Source organism: Corythoichthys intestinalis, chromosome 13, assembly GCF_030265065.1.
Source record: "Corythoichthys intestinalis isolate RoL2023-P3 chromosome 13, ASM3026506v1, whole genome shotgun sequence".
NCBI classification, from domain to species: Eukaryota; Metazoa; Chordata; class Actinopteri; order Syngnathiformes; family Syngnathidae; genus Corythoichthys; species Corythoichthys intestinalis.
Genome location: NC_080407.1, coordinates 15015634 through 15035936, shown reverse-complemented (window position 1 = coordinate 15035936; position 20303 = coordinate 15015634). Strand labels below are relative to the sequence as shown.

Here is a 20303-nt window from a genome sequence, read left to right as displayed (position 1 = left end):
ATAGCAGCAAAGTGTAATACAATAGTACGCGCAAATTTTAACAGCACAAAACATAGTACACCCAATATGTGTCACCAGGTTGCCATATACTTCAAAACTATTGACCTGACACTTCGTCATTCTTTGCCTCACGCCTTACCATAAGGGGCCGAGCTTCGTTTAGTAATAGTCATTCGAAGACAGCACATGCTCATGTCCAAGCTTGGATTTTTTAAGAAGTACAAAAGCTGTACCTCATACAAACAGGAAGGATTGTCTCAGGGGTAATTCGTTCGAGGATTCAAGGTAATTAGTATATTTTTCGTACCATGCATGCATTTTTAAACGTGAAAAAAAAAAAAATCAATGGGAGAAATTAGCCACTACTGCATTGGCATCATAGTTCGCCATATTTACTTAAAATATACACGAATTGCAGTTTTTTTTTTTTTTTTTGCGTCTAACCAAGAATTGAGAGTTTTACGTCCATATCTATGAAGAATTTGGGGATTTAAGCATTTATTCACAAGAATTTTCACCAGAGAAGCTCTTTGTTTTCATAAGGCGGCCGCTACATTTACTGACTAGCATTGTAGTTAGCAATATTTACATAAAATAACTATGAAGAATTTGGAGGATTTAAGCATCTATTTATAAGAATTTTCACCAGAAAAGCTCTGTTTACGTCAGGTGGCTGCTAGTTTCATTCGCTAACACAGTAGCATTGGACTTTGACAGGTGTATGTAAAATAAACGCTAACTGCACGGTTTCTTTGTTTTTAACCAATAATCCAGACTGTTTTATGTCCATATCTATGAAGAATTTGGGGATTTAAGCATTTATTCACAAGAATTTTCACCAGAAAAGCACTGTTTACGTCAGCCGGCCACTAGCCTCATTCACTAGCCGGCCGCTAGCCTCATTCACTAACAGAGTAGCATTGCACTTCGACATATTTACGTAAAATAAACGCTAACTGCACGTTTTCTTTGTTTTTAACCAAGAATCGAGACTGTTTTATGTCCATATCTATGAAGAATTTGGGGATTTAAGCATTTATTCACAAGAATTTTCATCAGAAAAGCTCTGTTTACGTCAGCCGGCCGCTAGCCTCATTCACTAACAGAGTAGCATTGTACTTCGACATATTTACGTAAAATAAACGCTAACTGCACTTTTTTTTGTGTGTGTGTGCTTTTAACCAAGAATCAACTTTTACGTCCATATCTATGAGGAATTCGGGGATTTAAGCATTTATTCACAAGAATTTTCACCAGAAAAGCTCTGTTTACTTCAGGCGGACGCTAGCCTCAGTCGCTAACAGAGTAGCATTGTACGTCGACATATTTACGTAAAATAAACGCTAACTGCACGTTTTTTTTTTTTTTTTTTTTTTGGCTTTTAACCAAGAATCAACTCTTTTACGCCCATATCTATGAGGAATTTGGGGATTTAAGCATTTATTCACAAGAATTTTCACCAGACAAGCTCTGTTTACGTCAGGAGGCCGCTATCCTCATTCGATAAGAGTAGCATTGTACTTCGACATATTTACGTAAAATAAACGCTAACTGCACGTTTTTTTTTTTGCTTTTAACCAAGAATCAACTCCTTTGCGTCCAGAATTTTCACCAGAAAAGCTCTGTTGACTTCAGGCAGCCACTAGCCTCATTCGCTAACAGAGTAGCATTGTACTTCGACATATATGCGTAAAATAAATGCTAACTGCACAGTTTCTTTGCTTTTAACCAACAATCGAGACTGTTTTATGTCCATATCTGTGAATAATTCGGGGATTTAGGCATTTATTCACAAGCATTTTCACCAGAAAAGCTCTGTTTACGTCAGGCGGCCCCTAGCCTCATTCACTACACCTATATAACTAACTATACAACTAGATAATGACAAGGCCTATTCTATTCTATAATAAGTTGTGATTGCATATAGAATTTATTAATTATGTATTTATAAATTATTTATAATAGATTCTGCGTGTTTTCCTCAGGTATTAAGTTTCTGATGTGAAAATTGAGTGATTTATTAGCTGTTGAAAAAAATTTAAGTCGCTATTTTGGGCAAAACTTTATGATATGTTAAATATTGCTACTGATCCTGAAAATATAGGTGATTATCTCTTCATCTGGTGATTTTTGTGTATCTCGTGTAAAATCTGAGAATTTTATAGACATTTTTTTCAAGTTTTGTTGTACCTATAAAAAAAATAATTAATCGGGATTTTATAAGGGAACGACTTTGAATTTTTTGATGCCGCCACTCATGGAGACTCATATATGGCTAAGGTAGGTGCCTGTTTTGGTTTTAGGTCGGTAGCAGCTTTGGTTCTGAAATTATTTGATTATTTGTTTTTGAAAATAGGCCCCCTACGGATTGGCCCTGCGCCCCGTGTCATGTCAATATATTATGAAGTCTATGAGTTTGCTTTAAAAAAAAAAAAAAAAAACTATTATTAATGTGACTATACAATTTGATCCAGTCAAGTATTTAAAGACCGCCATTTTGCCTGCGAAGATTGCGACGGAACCGTCAGCGGCGGCTTTGACGCAGCGACGTCCCAAGTAAGACGACCCCTATTATTTGTAATTCTAACCCGTCAAAAAAAATCTAAATATTTTTTTATTAATTTTCCAGATTGTCCTATGTCAGAACAACATCCACCAGCAGTCCCACATGAACCGAGTGGTCACGCACGAGCTCATACATGCTTTTGACCACTGTCGAGCCCACGTGGACTGGTTTAACAACTTTCGGCATTTAGCGTGTTCAGAGGTGAGCGCTATTGCAGTCAATGTGTTGTTTATAACCTAATTGTTTCTCACCGTGGCAGATTCGTGCCGCCAACCTCAGCGGCGATTGCTCCTTCTCTAACGAACTGGCCAGATTCCACTTCGGCGTGAAGCGACACCAACAGGTATAATTTTATAACTCGACCGCGTTCCCTCTCTAATTTGTTTCTCTTCAAACAGGAATGCGTCCGAGGTCGCGCCCTCCGCTCAATCCTAGCGGTGAGAAAAATCAGCCGCGAGGAGGCGGAGAAAATCGTCGACGAGGTGTTCGACTCGTGTTTCAACGACCACGCGCCGTTCGGACGAATCCCGCACGGGAAGAAGGACGCCAAGTTCGCCTACAGGGATTATGAGAACGGAAATCGGTATTAACCAAATCTTTAGTCGTTCTGATGGATTTTGTCGATGCCGATTTTTTTATCCCTTTGAAAGGATGGGACTTGTCCTTGGAACGTTTTCTGTCACATTTTGGACATTAATTCTCTATAAAGGGATCATCAATAGTGATTTTGGAAGCAAATTATCACTCTGTTGAATAGGTTCAGCACTTTTATTAAAGCCACACCATATGAATTTAAGTCCCAATTCTTGGATTTCAAGACGAAAGTTTTCCAAAGTCTAGAACGAGCCTTGTTTTTGCTCGCCACTAATGTTCTTGGTCCAATCATGCTGTAAATGTCTTGGTCCAATCATGCTGTAAATGTCATTGAAAAATCCCATATCCTTCCGAGCAGACTAAAAAAAAAAGTTATCTGGCGGTATTAGCCTCATAATCCTCCGCCGTGATCCTTCTATCTCAAAGACGACATTCTCCGCATTCTAATTGCAATGTCACTTGTGGGAGGATTCCAAATGGTGCTCTCGTTAGAAAAAAACAAATCATTTTTATTTTGGGGAACTTAGAAGATGACGACAAGCTCTTCCCATGCATTTGGATTAGTTGACTAAACAACAGATTTACAACTCGAATGCTTGCTATTAATTACATTCGTTTTATTCGTATGTCTTGTTAGGCATTGTTTTGTTTTGTTTTTTAAAGCTTTGGGACCGTCGCGTCACATTGAAGTAGCGTTATTTACAAGTGTTGAAGTCGATTCCTATGTTATTTAGTACTGATTCATGTCATTTTGTCTCTTTTGTTCACTTTTTAAAGCTTGGAAGCTTTTTTTGTGTTGTGTCAATGGAGGATTTTCACGGTCTCTTATTTTTCGTGTCCTGATGTTTCTTTTGTTGTTGTTTTTTTTTTTTATTACTCTGACCGAGTGCTTAATTTGTAAATCATAAGGTGCTGTAACGCAAAGCAGATATGACAGCGCAGGGATGACGAGACTGGCACAGGTCCCGGAACATACGCAGAAAATGGTGCTGAAAACAACACACAAATATCCACATGCTGTGGGACTTACAAGCCTCAATTTCAGATAATATCCGTGGTATAAATGTTAATGACAATTTAGAATTATTTAGGCTATACTCTGCACAGCACGGGCAATTGCCCACATCACCACAGGTGGGACTTACAGTAAGGTACAGTCTAACTTGTAAAACTACAAACAAAAAAAATCTGAGATTACAATAAATAACACAAACCCATTATTTTGCGAGTTTCATTCCCTCCATTTCCTCTGGCCCAAAAGTTCCCACCGCCTTACAAATTGTGCAGCCAAAACCCGAATTTCCCATAAGAGTACTGGCCTGTTGCACCGGTTGTTGGTGGTCCATCTGGCTGACTGCTGACGCTGTATGTAGCTCGTCCCCACTCCAGGTGGCGCTGAACCTCACCAGCTGCTGCCACGGTAGCAGCCTCCTGCCCCGGCTATGCTGGCTATCCGTGAACCTGGCTAGCTGCTGCGGCGCCAGCCTCCTGCTGCACCCGGTCCTGCCCGTTAGCATAATCGCTGCAGCTGCCCTCATCGTGTTGCTTTTCTGAATCGTTTTGAACCATCTTCATTTTGAAAAACGACAGTAAATGCAACTGTCTTTATGGCATGTTGAAATACTGTTTGATCCTGGCTGCTTGCTCCACAGATGCAGCAAAGTTGTTTTTTTTTTTTTTTTTGTCAGAGGCGTGATTTGTTGGTCCAACTTTTCAGTTCATCAACAAATCTCCAAAAATCTTTAAAATTAATTAAAATGTTTATTCACAACAGGCAATTCTTGGCAATTATGTTTTGTAATTTTGTTTTATACTGTAATGTCCGTAACTATTCATGGTCCGTTTAAGAGACGCTGGGACTGGAGAGCTGTGAGCTAGTAGGAAGCAAGGGGGAGACTGGCAAGAAGCAAAAGTTAGCGGTCGAATGTGGCGGCAGTCCACTGTTATTTTGTTTATTGTGTTCTTTTTGTTGCCACAACAAGGTGGAGAAAACCATCAAAGACTCATCTCCATCTTTCTCCCCATTCGGGGCTATTACATTTTTAAAGAAAATGTTTTTACATTATTATTAGGGTTGTTCCGATCATGTTTTTTTGCTCCCGATCCGATCCGGATCGTTTTAGTTTGAGTATCTGCCGATCCCGATATTTCCCAATCCGATTACTTTTTTTTTTTTGCTCCCGATTCAATTCCAATCATTCCCGATAATTTTTCCCGATTATATACATTTTGGCAATGCATTAAGAAAAAAATGAATAAAACTCGGACGAATATATACATTCAACATACAGTACATAAGTACTGTATTTGTTTATTATGACAATAAATCCTCAAGATGGCATTTACATTATTAACATTCCTTCTGTGAGAGGGATCCACGGATAGAAAGACTTGTAATTCTTAAAGGATTAATGTGACTTTGTATATTGTGACTAAATATTGCCATCTAATGTATTTGTTGAGCTTTCAGTAAATGATACTGTAGCCATTTAACTGTTCTGCCCAAATGCATGATGGGAAGTGCAACCATGACTGTGCGTAGCGGCACCAATTGACATATCTTCTCTGCGTTGGGAGATAACATACGGTGTTGAGAAAAAGAACAACTACTACCTTTCTTCCCCACATTGCTTCCCACGATATTTCTAATTGTTGAGAGAGGGATAGTAAGGCTTTAGCCATTTAAAAAAAAGCTCCAAAGGCTGCCAAAATTCACTCTACTCATTTTACGCTGCCTTTTAGCTCTATACATAGATAAAACGGTGCCATTATAGATTGAACGTGACAATGCGTGAGTGGGTTGTGCAACGCATGCGTTAATTGTTTTAAATATTTTAACATGATTAATTAAAAAAAAATTAATTACCACCGTTAACGCGATAAATTTGATAGCCCGACTTTAAGCCAAAACTAAAGATTCTGGATGAGTGTAAGACATTTTGTCTGTAACATTAAATTAGAAAACGATATAATTAAAAAATATATATATATTAAAAAAAGGCATGGCCGATATTTTTTTGCCGATTCCGATACTTTGAAAATGACATGATCGGACCCGATCGATCGGCATCCTGATCGATCGGGACATATTTAATTATTATTAGGGCTGTCAAAATTATCGCGTTAACGGGCGTTAATTATTTTTTATAATTAATCACGTTAAAATATTTGGCGCAATTAACGCACTCCCCCCGCTCAGACAGGTTTAAATGACAGTACAGTGAACTGCTTGTTAATTGTGTTTTATGGAGTTTTGCCGCCCTCTGCTGGCGCTTCGGTGCAACTGATTTTATAGGCTTCAGCACCCATGAGCATTGTGTAAGTAATTATTGACATCAACAATGGCGGGCTACTAGTTTTTTTTTTTGATTGAAATTTTTACAAATTTTATTAAAACGAAAACATTAAAAGGGGTTTTAATATAAAATTTCTATAACTTGTACTAACATTTTTCTTTGAAGAACTACAAGTCTTTCTATCCATGGATCGCTTTAACAGAATTTTAATAATGTTAATGCCATCTTGTTGATTTATTATTATGATAAACAAATAGTCCTTATGTACTGTATTTTGAATGTATATATCCATTTTGTATCTTTCCATTCCAACAATAATTTAAAGAAAAATATGGCATATTTTATAGATGGTTTGAATTGCGATTAATTACGATTAATTACGATTAATTAATTTTTAAGCTGTAATTAACTCGATTAAAATTTTTAATTGTTTGACAGCCCTAATTATTATTGTTAGTTTCTATACACGAGAGGTGCTGGATCTGCCCAAATAAGTCCCGGAACACAGAGAGGCCAAAATCAAGAGGTGCCGTATCTTGTTCCGGCAGGATCCGGCACAAATTAACCCCTGCTCTGACCCTTAAAATTGCATTTGCATAATTTATAAAGTGCCTTCAGTTAAAGAAGCAGATGAAGGAGTCCCACAAGGCACAGATCTAAGCCCCTTTTCTTTTCGAATTACCGTTTATGAATCTGCCTAATTTATTTTACAGTCATGATTTAAACATATCCTAGCAATTATTGCACAGAGATGGTATGAAATTAGATACAACAGTTAAATAATGCAAACATGTATACTGTATAGGCAAGTATAACAATTAAGTAAAGTGATCTAATTCATTAGACTGCTCTTCCCCCAAAAAATGGAAATCATTAGAATTCACAGCGCTAATTCTCCAGAGGGGGATTTGATTTGCATGCCCCAAATCAGCCATCGAACCTGACAATTAACTTCCGCGGCAGGGGAGATCGTGAGGCCCCGCCGTCGGAGGGCCGGGCATGCAAATGAGGTAATTATGAGTGCCAGTTGAGGATTAATTAAGGAGGCGTTGAAAGTTGGCACAGAGTGGCTTTGAGAGGTTTGTGTGTAATTTTTGGAAACAGCTGTAACTCATTGGCTGCAGAATCATGAAAAATATCAGCATGATTGGACGTCTGTCATTGTCAATGGTAGTGAAACACAGTCAAGTTTTCTTGTTTTATATGTCCAATTTAATATGAAATACACGAATACAACTTTAAACATAAGTTCACTGTTTATTATTTGATTCTTTTTTAAATCACGTTTCAGCAGTGTCCGAAAGGTCAATGTGCTGTATTGTAGTACCTCAATATGGCCACAAGATGGCAACCTAATGATAATGAGTAACGCAAAACAGCTGTGGACGAGTTCGTTGTTTTCTTGGATTTAACGCCAAAAAAACACCAAGAAGGTAAGGAAAAACGATCTGATATTGTTTTTAAAAATTATTTCGCGTTTATTGGAGGAATTTAGTGACATGTCATGTGTACTTTAAGTTGTTTTAACAGTGTTGTGGCCAAACGTGCATTGATGAGCGTCTTGCAAACTATTCTGGCGTTTATATACATATATATATATATATATGTATGTATATATATGTATATAAATAACACGACGAATTTTAAATGGTGTTTTTAAGTCATTAAATCATACCACTTCCCAAGTAAGTATTTTTTTGAAGATTGGTAGAACTCTGCTAGAACAAAATAGCAGTAGATGACTTTTAAAGTGCGTTGATTGAAAGTACATTGGCATTTGACTCTTATTTCTGCTAATAATATGCATGGTATTAATTAGAGGCAATGTGATTAGCATAACAACTGCTGCTGGACAATGTCTAAAGGGAGCAGCAGAGTTTTTTGGGATCATTAGTAAGTCCCCGAGAGCATATTTTGCAGCTAACTTAAAATAACAGAAAAAGCTTTCCGCCAAGAAATCCAGCATTTGCTGGTTTCTGTACAGACACAAACCAATATCAAAACGTTTGTTTAAAAAACTACTGTACTGGTTGTACTGGTACAGACACCAGCAAACATAAAACGCTCGCAAGGACAAAATATTCAGGAGGCAGAAACAGTGGGGTGAGAGTACTGCAGCACCCCCTGGTGTCTGGGGGAAAAAGTGTTTTGGTAGATTTTATTTGTTGTTGTTGTTAAAAAACAAGTAAACATTGAAACGATAGAGTATATATCTTTGGGGATTAGATACATTTGTTAAATGTTTTTGGTGAAAAACCACCACCTTACTTGCTACCGGGTTACGTTGAATAAGTCGCAATTGGAAAAGTTAACTCTTGACAGAGGAGGTGTTAACATGGTGCAAAAACGAATTTGTGTTTTTTTTTTTCTTGACAAAAACGGCAAAATTTTCTCGGGCTGCAGCTATCGATTATTTTAGTAGTCGATTAATCGACGAACTACTTCGTTTGAATGTTCGAGTAATCTGGTAAGGAACATAAAAAATTAAGATACCTGAGTTCAAGGGTGTAGGTTTGCATGGGGACGGTAGGGACATACCATTACCAACTTTTCAGGATGCTCAAATTGTCCCCAACTTTTAAGCAACCTTACATGCATTATATAATATGTTAAGTTATATAGATAATTTAAATCGTATTCCCATATGTCGTAAGGATAAAATCGACCCTACAATTATTAGGTGAATTATTTTGATTATGTTCAAACTTACATTTACCCATTTCACTTGCTGGCACACGTTTAATTGGCTGATGACTTGGCCCACCCACGACACACACATGCACACTCACACAGCCCCGACAGAAATACATGTCGACAACAGGAGGGATATTCAAAGTTTTTTTTGGCCGGCAGCATCCACTGTTAATTTAAAAAGACAGCGATGCTGTGGAGGTAGGAAACACACTACTAATTTTGCTACTGAAAGTCCAACCTGTATCAGAGTTAGCATAACTTTAAACTGTGTGAACTTGCTAACCTGCAAAACTCGAGTAGGAAGCTGCTTAGAGTAATCTGTCATACTGTTTGTGTTTTCTACTGTTAACATTAATTAAACTGTGAGAAATGTAGTGAACTCTGCTGTAAACTATATAACCAAAAAAACGTGAGCAAGAAGTTGCTTACAGAGAAGCTGCTTACAGAGATATGGGTCCTGCATAACCTCATGTTTTCAGGCGAGCTACCCACACTAGCATTGCGATCGACTGGTCGATCGAGATGAACGTAATGACGACCCCTGATTTAGCATATCAATTAATTAGGTTCATATTCGTGAAAAAGGTAGCCCTGCCCCCCGTTCAACCAATCTGTTTGATCTTATTAATGTTCCATCCTGAGCAAAAAGCGTACATGCAGGTTATGCTGTTAAATTGTCCCTACCAATGTTGAGACCAAACCTACGCCCTTGCCTGAGCTGAGCCTCAAACGATATAAAAATAAATAAATGAGCATATAAGTGCAACAAAAGAACAATTGGCTAACTTACATAGCAAAAGTCCGCTAGCTTAAATGCTATAAAATGGCAACTTTTTAAAAAAATTTAAAGATTTTTTTTTACATTGCTCTTAACAAATGGTTCAAACACATATTCCCGCAAAAAACGGCTAAATATACCTATAAACGCAATTACGAATGCATTAAAAAAAACATTAGCGCAAACAAAAACTTGGCTTATGTTGCTCTTAACAGGGAACAGCTGGACTCAACCATGTGAAATGAGTTGTCATATTCCCTGTTGCCATTAGAGGGCAGTGTATCCACCCAAATCAATGACACGAAATGCAAACGCTTTACAAACAAAACATTACAACGCCACTTTTGTTAAAAGAATACTCGAAGCAGCAAAATTTAGGATCTTTTAGTAATGGAATTACTCGAGTTAGTTAATCGTTGCAGCACTACAATTTTCTAAAATTCAATTCGAGGTTGAAAATTAAGATGATTATGATACTTGCATTGTAGCCATATTATTGTTTGTTGTTGCTGTTGAGCTGCCGCGGTGCAGAGCGCTGTTGAATATTCGTGTGCAATTTTAGTGTTGTGAAAAGGGAGTTTTCAACTGAGGCTCATTGGACCTTTTAGTTGTCAAATTTGTTTTTGTGTCATTGCGTTGTCTAGCTGCGGTGATTTGTATTAAAATATATGGGCGCTTTGATTTCCAAGACAAAAACTCCAACACACGCTGTAGGTGAAATAGAACGCTGTCTTTGTGGTAGCCTAGTAATAGTTCGTAAACTGTTCAGCATGTGTGTGTACTGCCGTTGTGCACGCCTGTATGGCACTAGGATCCTCAGCTCCCCCTGCTGGTAGTGTCTCCCAGCGCCTCTGGGTGGAAATATTTTATATGATTTTTTGTTGAAATAAGATTCATTTAGGAAGTAGGAAGGGCAATCGGGGGGAAAAAAAAAATCAGGTTCCACCGAGATTTGAACTCGGATCGCTGGATTCAGAGTCCAGAGTGCTAACCATTACACCATGGAACCAGTTGCCGCAAAATTGCCGGAAATGACTCTTTTAAAGAAGAATGCTCATACCAGTACTCAAAGTTACCTAGTAGATAAAAACATTCCTTTTTCAAGGACTTTCCAATAAGAAAAAAATGTATAATTGCCATAATTTGTGCACGGTCAAGTAATTTCATACGTCACATCATTCACTAAGTGATAAAATGATCAAAATATTGCAAAAGTAGCCGATTAGGGATCTGGGGACTGAACCAAAAAAATATTAAAATGTCACCTTTCTCTAATTCCAAGGACGCCAGAGACATTTCCCTTCACTGATGCCCCATTTTGTGTGGCCCAAACTGGCAGCTGCTGGGACTACCTGCCCACCGAGGGGAGGAGCCATCGCTCGCCCGGAGGTGAGTCACTCCAACTCGAACCCTCCTGTGTTTGCAAATCCAGATTAGTGTCGGAGCAATCGGCATGGTTTGTCCCTAACGCCAACCACTGTGGATGAGAGATGATGCGGCATAGTGGCGCAGTGGTTGGAGAAATAGGGCCTGATCTCCAGAGGTTACAAGGTCACAAAATTGATTTATGGAATAGTCAGTATGACCTTGAGCGCACAGTCATAAAAAGTATATTTGTAAAACCAAATTGGTCGCAGATTCCAACTTGTTTTACATGTTTTGACCACTAGAGATCACTAGTGCTACTTCAAATGCATTTTCATGGTGTGAATTGGTCACGAACCTCAAACCACAAAACTATGTTCAGTTATTAATGTGAACTGCTTGCATTTGTGCCTACTAAACATGTTATAAAAATGTCTGAACGTCATTTTTGTGTGTATATGTACAGTGGGGCAAATAAGTATTTAGTCAACCACTAATTGTGCAACTTCTCCCACTTGAAAATATTAGAGAGGCCTGTAATTGTCAACATGGGTAAACCTCAACCATGAGAGACAGAATGTTGGGGAAAAAAACAGAAAATCACATCGTTTGATTTTTAAAGAATTTATTTGCAAATCATAGTGGAAAATAAGTATTTGGTCAATACCAAAAGTTCATCTCAATACTTTGTTATGTACCCTTTGTTGGCAATAACAGAGGCCAAACGTTTTATGGAATTCTTGACAAGCTTTTCATTCACTGTTGCTGGTATTTTGGCCCATTCCTCCATGCAGATCTCCTCTAGAGCAGTGATGTTTTGGGGCTGCCGTTGGACAACACGGACTTTCAACTCCCTCCACAGATTTTCTATGGGGTTGAGATCTGGAGACTGGCTAGGCCACTCCAGGACCTTGAAATGCCTCTTACGAAGCCACTCCATTGTTGCCCTGGCTGTGTGTTTGGGATCATTGTCATGCTGAAAGACCCAGCCACATCTCATCTTCAATGCCCTTGCTGATGGAAGGAGATTTTAACTCGAAATCTCTCGATGCATGGTCCCATTCATTCTTTCCTTTACACAGATCAGTCGTCCTGGTCCCTTTGCAGAAAAACAGCCCCAAAGCATGATGTTTCCTACCCTATGCTTCACAGTGGGTATGGTGTTCTTCGGCTGCAATTCAGTATTCTTTCTCCTCCAAACACGAGAACCTGTGTTTCTACTAAAAAGTTCTATTTTTGTTTCATCTGACCATAACACATTCTCCCAGTCCTCTTCTGGATCATCCAAATGCTCTCTGGCGAACTGCAGACGGGCCTGGACGTGTACTGGCTTCAGCAGGGGAACACGTCTGGCAGTGCAGGATTTGAGTCCCTGGCAGCGCATTGTGTTATTGATAGCAGCTTTTGTTACAGTGGTCCCAGCCCTCTGTAGGTCATTCACTAGGTCCCCCCGTGTGGTTCTGGGATTTTTGCTCACCGTTCTTGTTATCATTATGATGCCACGGAGGGAGACCTTGGATGGAGCCCCAGATCAAGGGAGATTATCAGTGGTCTTGTATGTCTTCCATTTTCTAATAATTGCTCCCACAGTTGATTTCTTTACACCAAGCATTTTACTGATTGCAGATTCAGTCTTCCCAGCCTGGTGCAGGTCTACAATTTTGTCTGTGGTGTCCTTCGACAGCTCTTTGGTCTTGGCCATAGTGGAGTTTGGAATGTGACTGACTGAGGTTGTAGACAGGTATCTTTTGTACCGATAATGAGTTAAAACCGGTGCCATTAATACAGGTAACGAGTGGAGCCTCGTTAGACCTCTTTAGAAGAAGTTATACCTCTTTGACAGCCAGAAATCTTGGAAATAAATTCTTTAAAAATCAAACAATGTGATTTTTCTGTTTTTTTGTCCCCCCACATTCTATCTGTCATGGTTGAGGTTTACCCATGTTGACAATTACGGGCCTCTCTAATCTTTTCAAGTAGGAGAACTTGCACAATTGGTGTGTATATGTATAAATATGCAGTGCTATGAAAAAGTATCTGAACCTTTTAGAATTTCTCACATTTCTGCATAAAATAACTATCAAATATGATCAGATTTTTGTCAAATACACACAGATGAAAATACAGTGTCTGCTTGATCTAAAACCACCCGAACATTGATAGGTTTTCATATTTTAATGAGGATAGCATGCAAACAATGACAGAAGGGGGAGAAATAATTAAGTGAATCCTCTGCCTAAGGGGATTTAAAGAGACATTGAAACCAGTTTTTACCAAACATTTTAGGTCAGGTGTGTGCCCAATCACGAATGAGTGGTTTCAAGCTACCCTGCCCACTATAAAACAACCTGGTAACAAACCTGGTAAGAAATTTCTTAATGAGTAGCATTGCCTGATGTGCATCATCGCTCGTTCAAAAGAGCTGTCTGAAGACCTGCTATCTTGGATTGTTGATTTGTATAATGCTGGGAACGGATACAAACATCTCTAAAAGTCTGGATGTTCATCAATCAACAGTCAGTTAAGTTGTCGACAAATGGAGAGGGTTTGGCACTGTTGCTTCTCCCCCAAGGAGTGGCTGTCCACCAAAGAAGACGCCAAGAGTTCAGCGCGGAATACTCAGAGAGGTCAAAAACAACCCTAGAGTGTCTGCTAAAGACTGACAGAAATCACTGGCACACATCAGCTATCTGTAAAACTATGGCCAAGAATGGTGTTCATGGGAGGACTCCACGGAGGAAGCCACTGCTGTCTAAAAAAAACCATTTTTGCTTGTTTAATGTTCGCAAAAAGGCATTTGGACACTCCACAGTAGTTTTGGCAAAATATTTTTTGGACTGATGAAACCAAAGTTGAATTGTTTGGGAGTAACACACAATGTCATGTGTGTAGGAAAAATGGAACATCTCACTAACATCAACACCTCATCCCCACCTTGAAGCATGGTGATTTGGGGCTGTTTTGCTTTCTCAGGGCCTGGACAACTTGCATTTATTCATGGAAGAATGAATTCAAAGGTTTATCAGGATGTTTTGCTGGAAAACCTGAGGCCATGTGTCAGATAGTTGAAGCTAAAAAGAGAATGGTTGCTGCAACAAGACAATGATCCAAAACACAGAAGTAAATCAACCTCAGAATGGTTTCAGAAGACCAAAATACACGTTCTGGAGTAGCCAAGTCAAAGTCATGACTTGAACCCCATTGAGATGCTGTGGCATGACCTAAAGACAGCGATTCATGCCAGACATCCCAGGAATCTGAATGAACTACAGCAGTTTTGTAGAGAAGAATGGGCCAAGATTAGTCCTGATCGATGTGCCAGACTGATCTGCAACTACGGGAAGTGTCTGGTTGAAGTTAATGCTGCCAAAGGGGGTCACAAAATATTAAATGCCATGGTTCACTTACTTATTTTTCCCCCTTCTGTCATTGTTTGCATGCCATCCTCTTTCGATCCAAAAACTCGGTGTAGCATGTCTTTCCGAGTGTCAAGACACAGCTGTGATTGGCCACAGCCAGACTTTGTGTGGATTTTATGGGTGAAACACGGTAATATAACAAGGGTCGCAATGCAGAAATCGCAGACATCAAGGAGTGGTCAAGATTTTCTTTTTCAAATATTTACCCTTTTAAACGTTTTTTTTTTCTTCCAATTTTTCTTTGTTTGGATCGATTATCATCTAAAATATCGGGGAAAATGTGACAGTAACATAAAATTACAATTAAGCGACAGTTATGAGGTAGATTTCGGTGACCTATTTACAACCAGTATTTATTTCATTGTGACGTATATATTTTAGGGCTGTCAAAATTATCGCGTTAACGCGTGCTAATGAATTTTTTAAATTAATCACGTTAAAATATTTGACGCAATTAACGCACATGTCCCGCTCAGAAAGTATTCTGCCTTTTGGTAAGTTTTGCAGTAAGGCTTTTTGTGCTGTCCAACAGCGAACTCTTGTGGTCGCTTTGCGACATGGTTTATTGTTTTCAGTCCAGTTCAATATGGCTGCACGACGTCTCAGGCTGATAATGTTGTGCTTATATGATCCTTGGACAAGATTTGTCCGTAAGTATGGTTGTTGTAAAGAATGTACATATTATGTTAGTAAGCGAAATGTTATATTTTTTGTATGAGACGCTTTTTGTTTATGTTTAGTGAACCTGTATAGCGTGCTAAGCTAACATTGTTGCTAATGCAATGCTTGTGTACTTTTTTTTGTAGTTTTACGACGGTCTAAAGAGGACAATGGTTTGAGGCCATTTTATTAATAAATCAGATGAAAAAGGAAGAAGTCTAATTATTAAGGCGTCGTTCACTAGCTGTCTAGCTTTGGAAAAAGTAGACGATTCGGAGTGAGGACAGCATAGACAGATTTAAATGACAGTAGAGTGAAATGCCCACTACAGTTCTTATGTACCGTATGTTGAATGTATATATCCATCTTGTGTCTTATCTTTCCATTCCAACATTTTACAGAATATATATATAATTTACAGAAAAATATGGCATACTTTATAGATGGTTTGAATTGCGATTAATTGCGATTAATTACGATTAATTAATTTTTAAGCTGTAATTAACTCGATTAAAAATTTTAATCGTTTGACAGCCCTAATATATTTTAAAAGTTTAAAATATGTGAGTGAATAATTTTTTAAAGTCTTTTTTTGTTATGAAATATTTGACATCAATTAATGATTCTAAGCTAAAAATGATAGACAATCTGTAATAAATATAATTCTTTTTATGGCTGGGTTGAAACAAAAGTGGTTGCGCTGGTGTCTGTAAACGGGGGTTTCCGGGGTAAGGTCAAATTAAAAATAGTTCGGGGGCTTATTGCACCATGAAACTGCTATGGCAGCATACAGACGTATTGTTCGATTAAACACAACAGTTCTTTTGGCTTAAAATACAGCAGTTTATTTTAAAGAGGGGTGCAAGAGCTGAAACTGTTTTTCGCAGCCTTGTCTGTGTTTTCCACCATATATACATTAATTGTGGGTTTGCATGAGTAGGTTAGATGAGGTTGGTGAATTTGCCATGTTAAAAAAAAACCTGACCGGAAACCTATAGAGATGCCTCACAGTTAATTTGATCACTGCCAACCAAATTCCAATTAAATGAGCGTTTATCGTTGTTAATGGCAGCCAATGAGTTTTTTTTTTTTTTTTTCTGGTCGTCACATGATCCAAATTGGGCATATGATGGATGTCGTGTGTATGCGCCACATATGTTGTGCTGCTTTCATGTTAGTAATTACTGCACAGTCAAAGACGTGGAATTTTCTGCTTTTCAAAGGCGTTTTAGGAAGTCATCCAAGCTCCATCTGGGCTAGAAATCTTAGCGCCAATGAAACTTGTCACAATATTGACTCAATAACGCTACAACGGGTGCGTGTTGTGCGTCAGGTATAGCAGAATTGAATAGTTTTACATGAATATGGCCGGAAATGTGTTGTTTCGTTTCACTTTGACTTTGATTGGGAGTCTTTCAGTGCTTAAAACTTGCTGTAATTCGTTTTGATGGCCTATTTCATCCAGTCGTGCTCCATTAAAAGTCTATTGGAGGAATGTAGGGTAATAACTTGGCTTCGTATTGATGAACTGACATGTCGGTAAACAAGCCGTTTACCATATAGATGACATACCCGGGCTGGAGCTATGTTAATGGGGTGAAAGTGTGCCTGGGGATGTGTCTAGCGAGGCCCAGTATTGGAACTTTGATGTCTGTGACATTCAGGAGAGTGCCAAATAATCTTCGATTTTCACCCACTGGGAATGAGATGCATTATTCAGTGAGAAATGAGAGGGAAATGTAATATAAGCTAACGAAAACAAAGGGTGATGAAAACTCAGTTTTTCGCTAGTGAGGACTGAGCGCGCAGCTGCAGCCATAAATCTGACGGAACGGTTTTGTCTTGCGGGATGGTTGCCATTTTCTCCTCCTACTTCTAAAACTGCTGAGAGCAACAAGTCCGGGCGTTTTCCCTTTGAAAAGCATTGTGGGAAATGTATGACCAAAAAGGAGGCGATGAGAGGTTCTGTTAAGCAACAGCCAGGAAGTTTTTCTCTTCCACTTTTCAGTCCAGCGATTCCGTCCGGAGTATCATTTTACATTGAGTAGATACACGCAATCATAAGGGCTCATTTGCATGTATTGTGTGAGGTTGCTTTGACTTACATAAAGGAACATCTGGCTGGAGTCATGGACAGTTTGCCACAGGTGTTAGTGGGTGGTAGGTTCATGCGGGTCATTCATTTGAAGGGCGAATGTTTGAAAAGGTCTGCATTCAGCCATATGCCATTTATTAGCCGGTAAGAAATAACAAGGGATTCTTTTACTGCTTTAATGTCATGTGGAAAATAGTGTGCATTCATATTCGAGGGGAGGGTTGTTAATATTAACAGTGGTGGATGAAGTACGCACTTTTTGGGGCAAAAAAACAACTTTTAATAAGTAAAAGTACAGATATAGGGGCAAAAAATTACTTCAGTAAAAGTATCTAAGAAAAAAATTACTCAAATAATAGTACAAAAAAAATCATATGTCTGTATATGCGTATATATATGAGTGTGTATGTACAGCACAGGCCAAAAGTTTCGACACGCCTTCTCATTTGTGCATTTTCTTTTATTTTCATGACTAGTAAATTCTCACTGAAGGTAATAAAACTATGAATAAACGTGTGGAATTATGTACTTGGCAAAAAAATGGTAAATAACTAAAAACATAATATTGTAGTACACTGCTGGCCAAGAGTATTGGCACCCCTGCAATTCTGTCAGATAACTATTTCTCCCAGAAAATGATTGCAATTACAAATGCGTTGGTAGTAAGAGCTTTCATTTATTTTGCTTGCAATGAAAAAACACAAAAGAGAATACTTAAAAAAAAAAAAATCATTATCATTTTACACAAAACTCCCCAAAAATGGGCCGGACAAAAGTATTGGCACCCTCAGCCTAATACTTGGTTGCACAACCTTTAGACAAAATGACTACGAAGAACCGCTTCCGGTTTCTTACAATGCTGTGCTGGAATTTTAGACCATTCTTCTTTGGCCAACTGCTCCAGGTCTCTGAGATTTGAAGGGTGCCGTCTCCAAACTGCCATTTTCAGATCTCTCCACAGGTTTTCTTGGGATTCAGGTTTGGAATCATTGCTGGCCACTTTCTCTCAAACCATTTTCTCGTGCTTTTTGAAGTGTGTTTTGGGTCATTGTCCTGCTGAAAGACCCATGACCTTTGAGGGAGACTCAGCTTTCTCACCCTGGCACTACATTATGCCGCAAAATTTGTTGGTAGTCTTCAGACTTCATAATGCCATGCACACGGTCAAGCAGTCCAGATCTAGAGGCAGCAAAGCAACCCCAAAACATCAGGGAACCTCTGTCATGTTGGACCGTGGGGACCGTGTTTTGTTTGAAGGCCTCGTTTTTTTCCCTGTAAACTCTATGTTGAACTTTTTTCCCCCAAAAAGCTCTTCTTCTGTCTCATCTGACCAGAGAACATTCTTCCAAAACGTTTTTGGCTTTTTCAGTTAAGTTTTGGCAAACTCCTGCCTGGCTTTTTTATGTCTCTGGGTCAGAAGTGGGGACTTCCTGGGTATCCTATCATAAAGTCCCTTTTCATTCAGATGCCTACAGATAGTACAGGTTGACAGTGTTGTACCCTCGGACTGCAGGACAGCTTGAACTTGTTCGGATGTTAGTCGAGGTTCTCCACCATCCGCACAATCTTTCGTTGAAATCTCTCATCAATTTTTCTTTTCCGTCCACATCTAGGGAGGTTAGCCACAGTGCAAAGGGCTTTACACTTATTGATGACACTGCGCACGGAAGACACAGGAACAGTCAGGTCTTTGGAGATGGGCTTGTCGCCTTGAGATTGCCCATGCTTCCTCACAATTTTGCTTCTCAAGTCGTCAGGCAGTTCATTGGTCTTTTCTTTTCTCCATGCTCAATGTGGTACACACAAGGACAGAGGTCTAGTCAACTTTGATCCATTTTAACTGGCTGCAAGTGTGATTTAGTTATCGTCAGCCGGCCCATTTTTTAAAATTTTGTGTAAAACGATAATGATTTAATTTCCCCCCCTCCCCCTTTCTTTTTTGTGGTTTTTCATTGCAAGCAAAATACAGTAAGTGAAGATATTACTACCAAAGCATTTGTAATTGCAATCATTTTCTGGGAGAAATTGAGCATTATCTGACAGAATTGCAGGGTTGCCAATACTTTTGGCCATCACTGTAGATATTGATGCGACAGTGAAAAAATGCTATAGCATATGCAGTCCCCAGATTGAGACAAATGGGTGATAACATATTACTGTGTGAGATGCATATGACAATGTTGTGGCATTAGCAGTCTAACAACAGGTACATTTCAATTTTTATTTTTATGAAGTAAAGAAATTCTGGCATGTTGTAAGTCGGCCAAATTTAGGAAGCTCTTGTTCCAATTAAAAGGATAAACAGTTGTTCGCAGTATGTGTTGCAGTACTTTGTTAAAGCTGGATGTCAACATTTAAATCCGTACGTATTGACTTACGCTAACTTTCATGTGTATTGGTTCAGGTGGTACGCCGTTCGATTCAAACTTTCGTTTCAAAAACTTCGAAAGAAACATTCTGAAAACTTGCAGAATAATGTCTGGATTTTATTAGGAAATTTAAATATCAATATTTCAACGTAAATTGTATTAACATAGACAATAAATACAAACTTATTAATAATCTCTTAAGTATCCAGGAATGCAAAAACGATATTTTTTCTGAAGACCACTCAACAATGTCTCGTTTAAATAAATATAACTGATAAAATAAATAAAAATGGAACCTTCCTTCAGGTACAACAGTCCTACTTTTGTCCACAAGCACAGCCAAATGCAACAAAAAATGAACGCTCCTTTGGGCTGCTTTCAGACCACATAAATATAATTGAAAATTGGCTAGCACACACAGACTGGGGACCCCTCTCTCGAATCAGCTTCTTGCTCACGTCTTTCTG

At 38.7% G+C, this 20303-nt stretch overlaps 1 protein-coding gene and 1 non-coding gene across 4 annotated transcripts in view; one reads left to right on the top strand and one right to left on the bottom strand.

Annotated features, from left to right (window-relative positions):
• Nucleotides 1–20303, top strand: part of atp23 (ATP23 metallopeptidase and ATP synthase assembly factor homolog) — an 82252-nt gene that overhangs the window by 509 nt on the left and 61440 nt on the right. The window contains exons 3-7 of one of the 3 annotated variants that reach the window (XM_057855132.1): nucleotides 2475–2556; nucleotides 2630–2767; nucleotides 2826–2909; nucleotides 2965–3149; nucleotides 11211–11317. In XM_057855132.1, coding sequence (XP_057711115.1) covers nucleotides 2475–2556; nucleotides 2630–2767; nucleotides 2826–2909; nucleotides 2965–3149; nucleotides 11211–11317 — 596 coding nt within the window. Of the gene's footprint in view, nucleotides 1–2474; nucleotides 2557–2629; nucleotides 2768–2825; nucleotides 2910–2964; nucleotides 4381–11210; nucleotides 11318–20303 lie in introns of those variants that run through there. The other 2 variants (XM_057855133.1, XM_057855134.1) reach the window with 2 other exon arrangements.
• On the bottom strand, nucleotides 10866–10937 carry trnaq-cug (transfer RNA glutamine (anticodon CUG)). The gene has a single exon. It is a non-coding gene; the product is annotated as a tRNA-Gln (tRNA).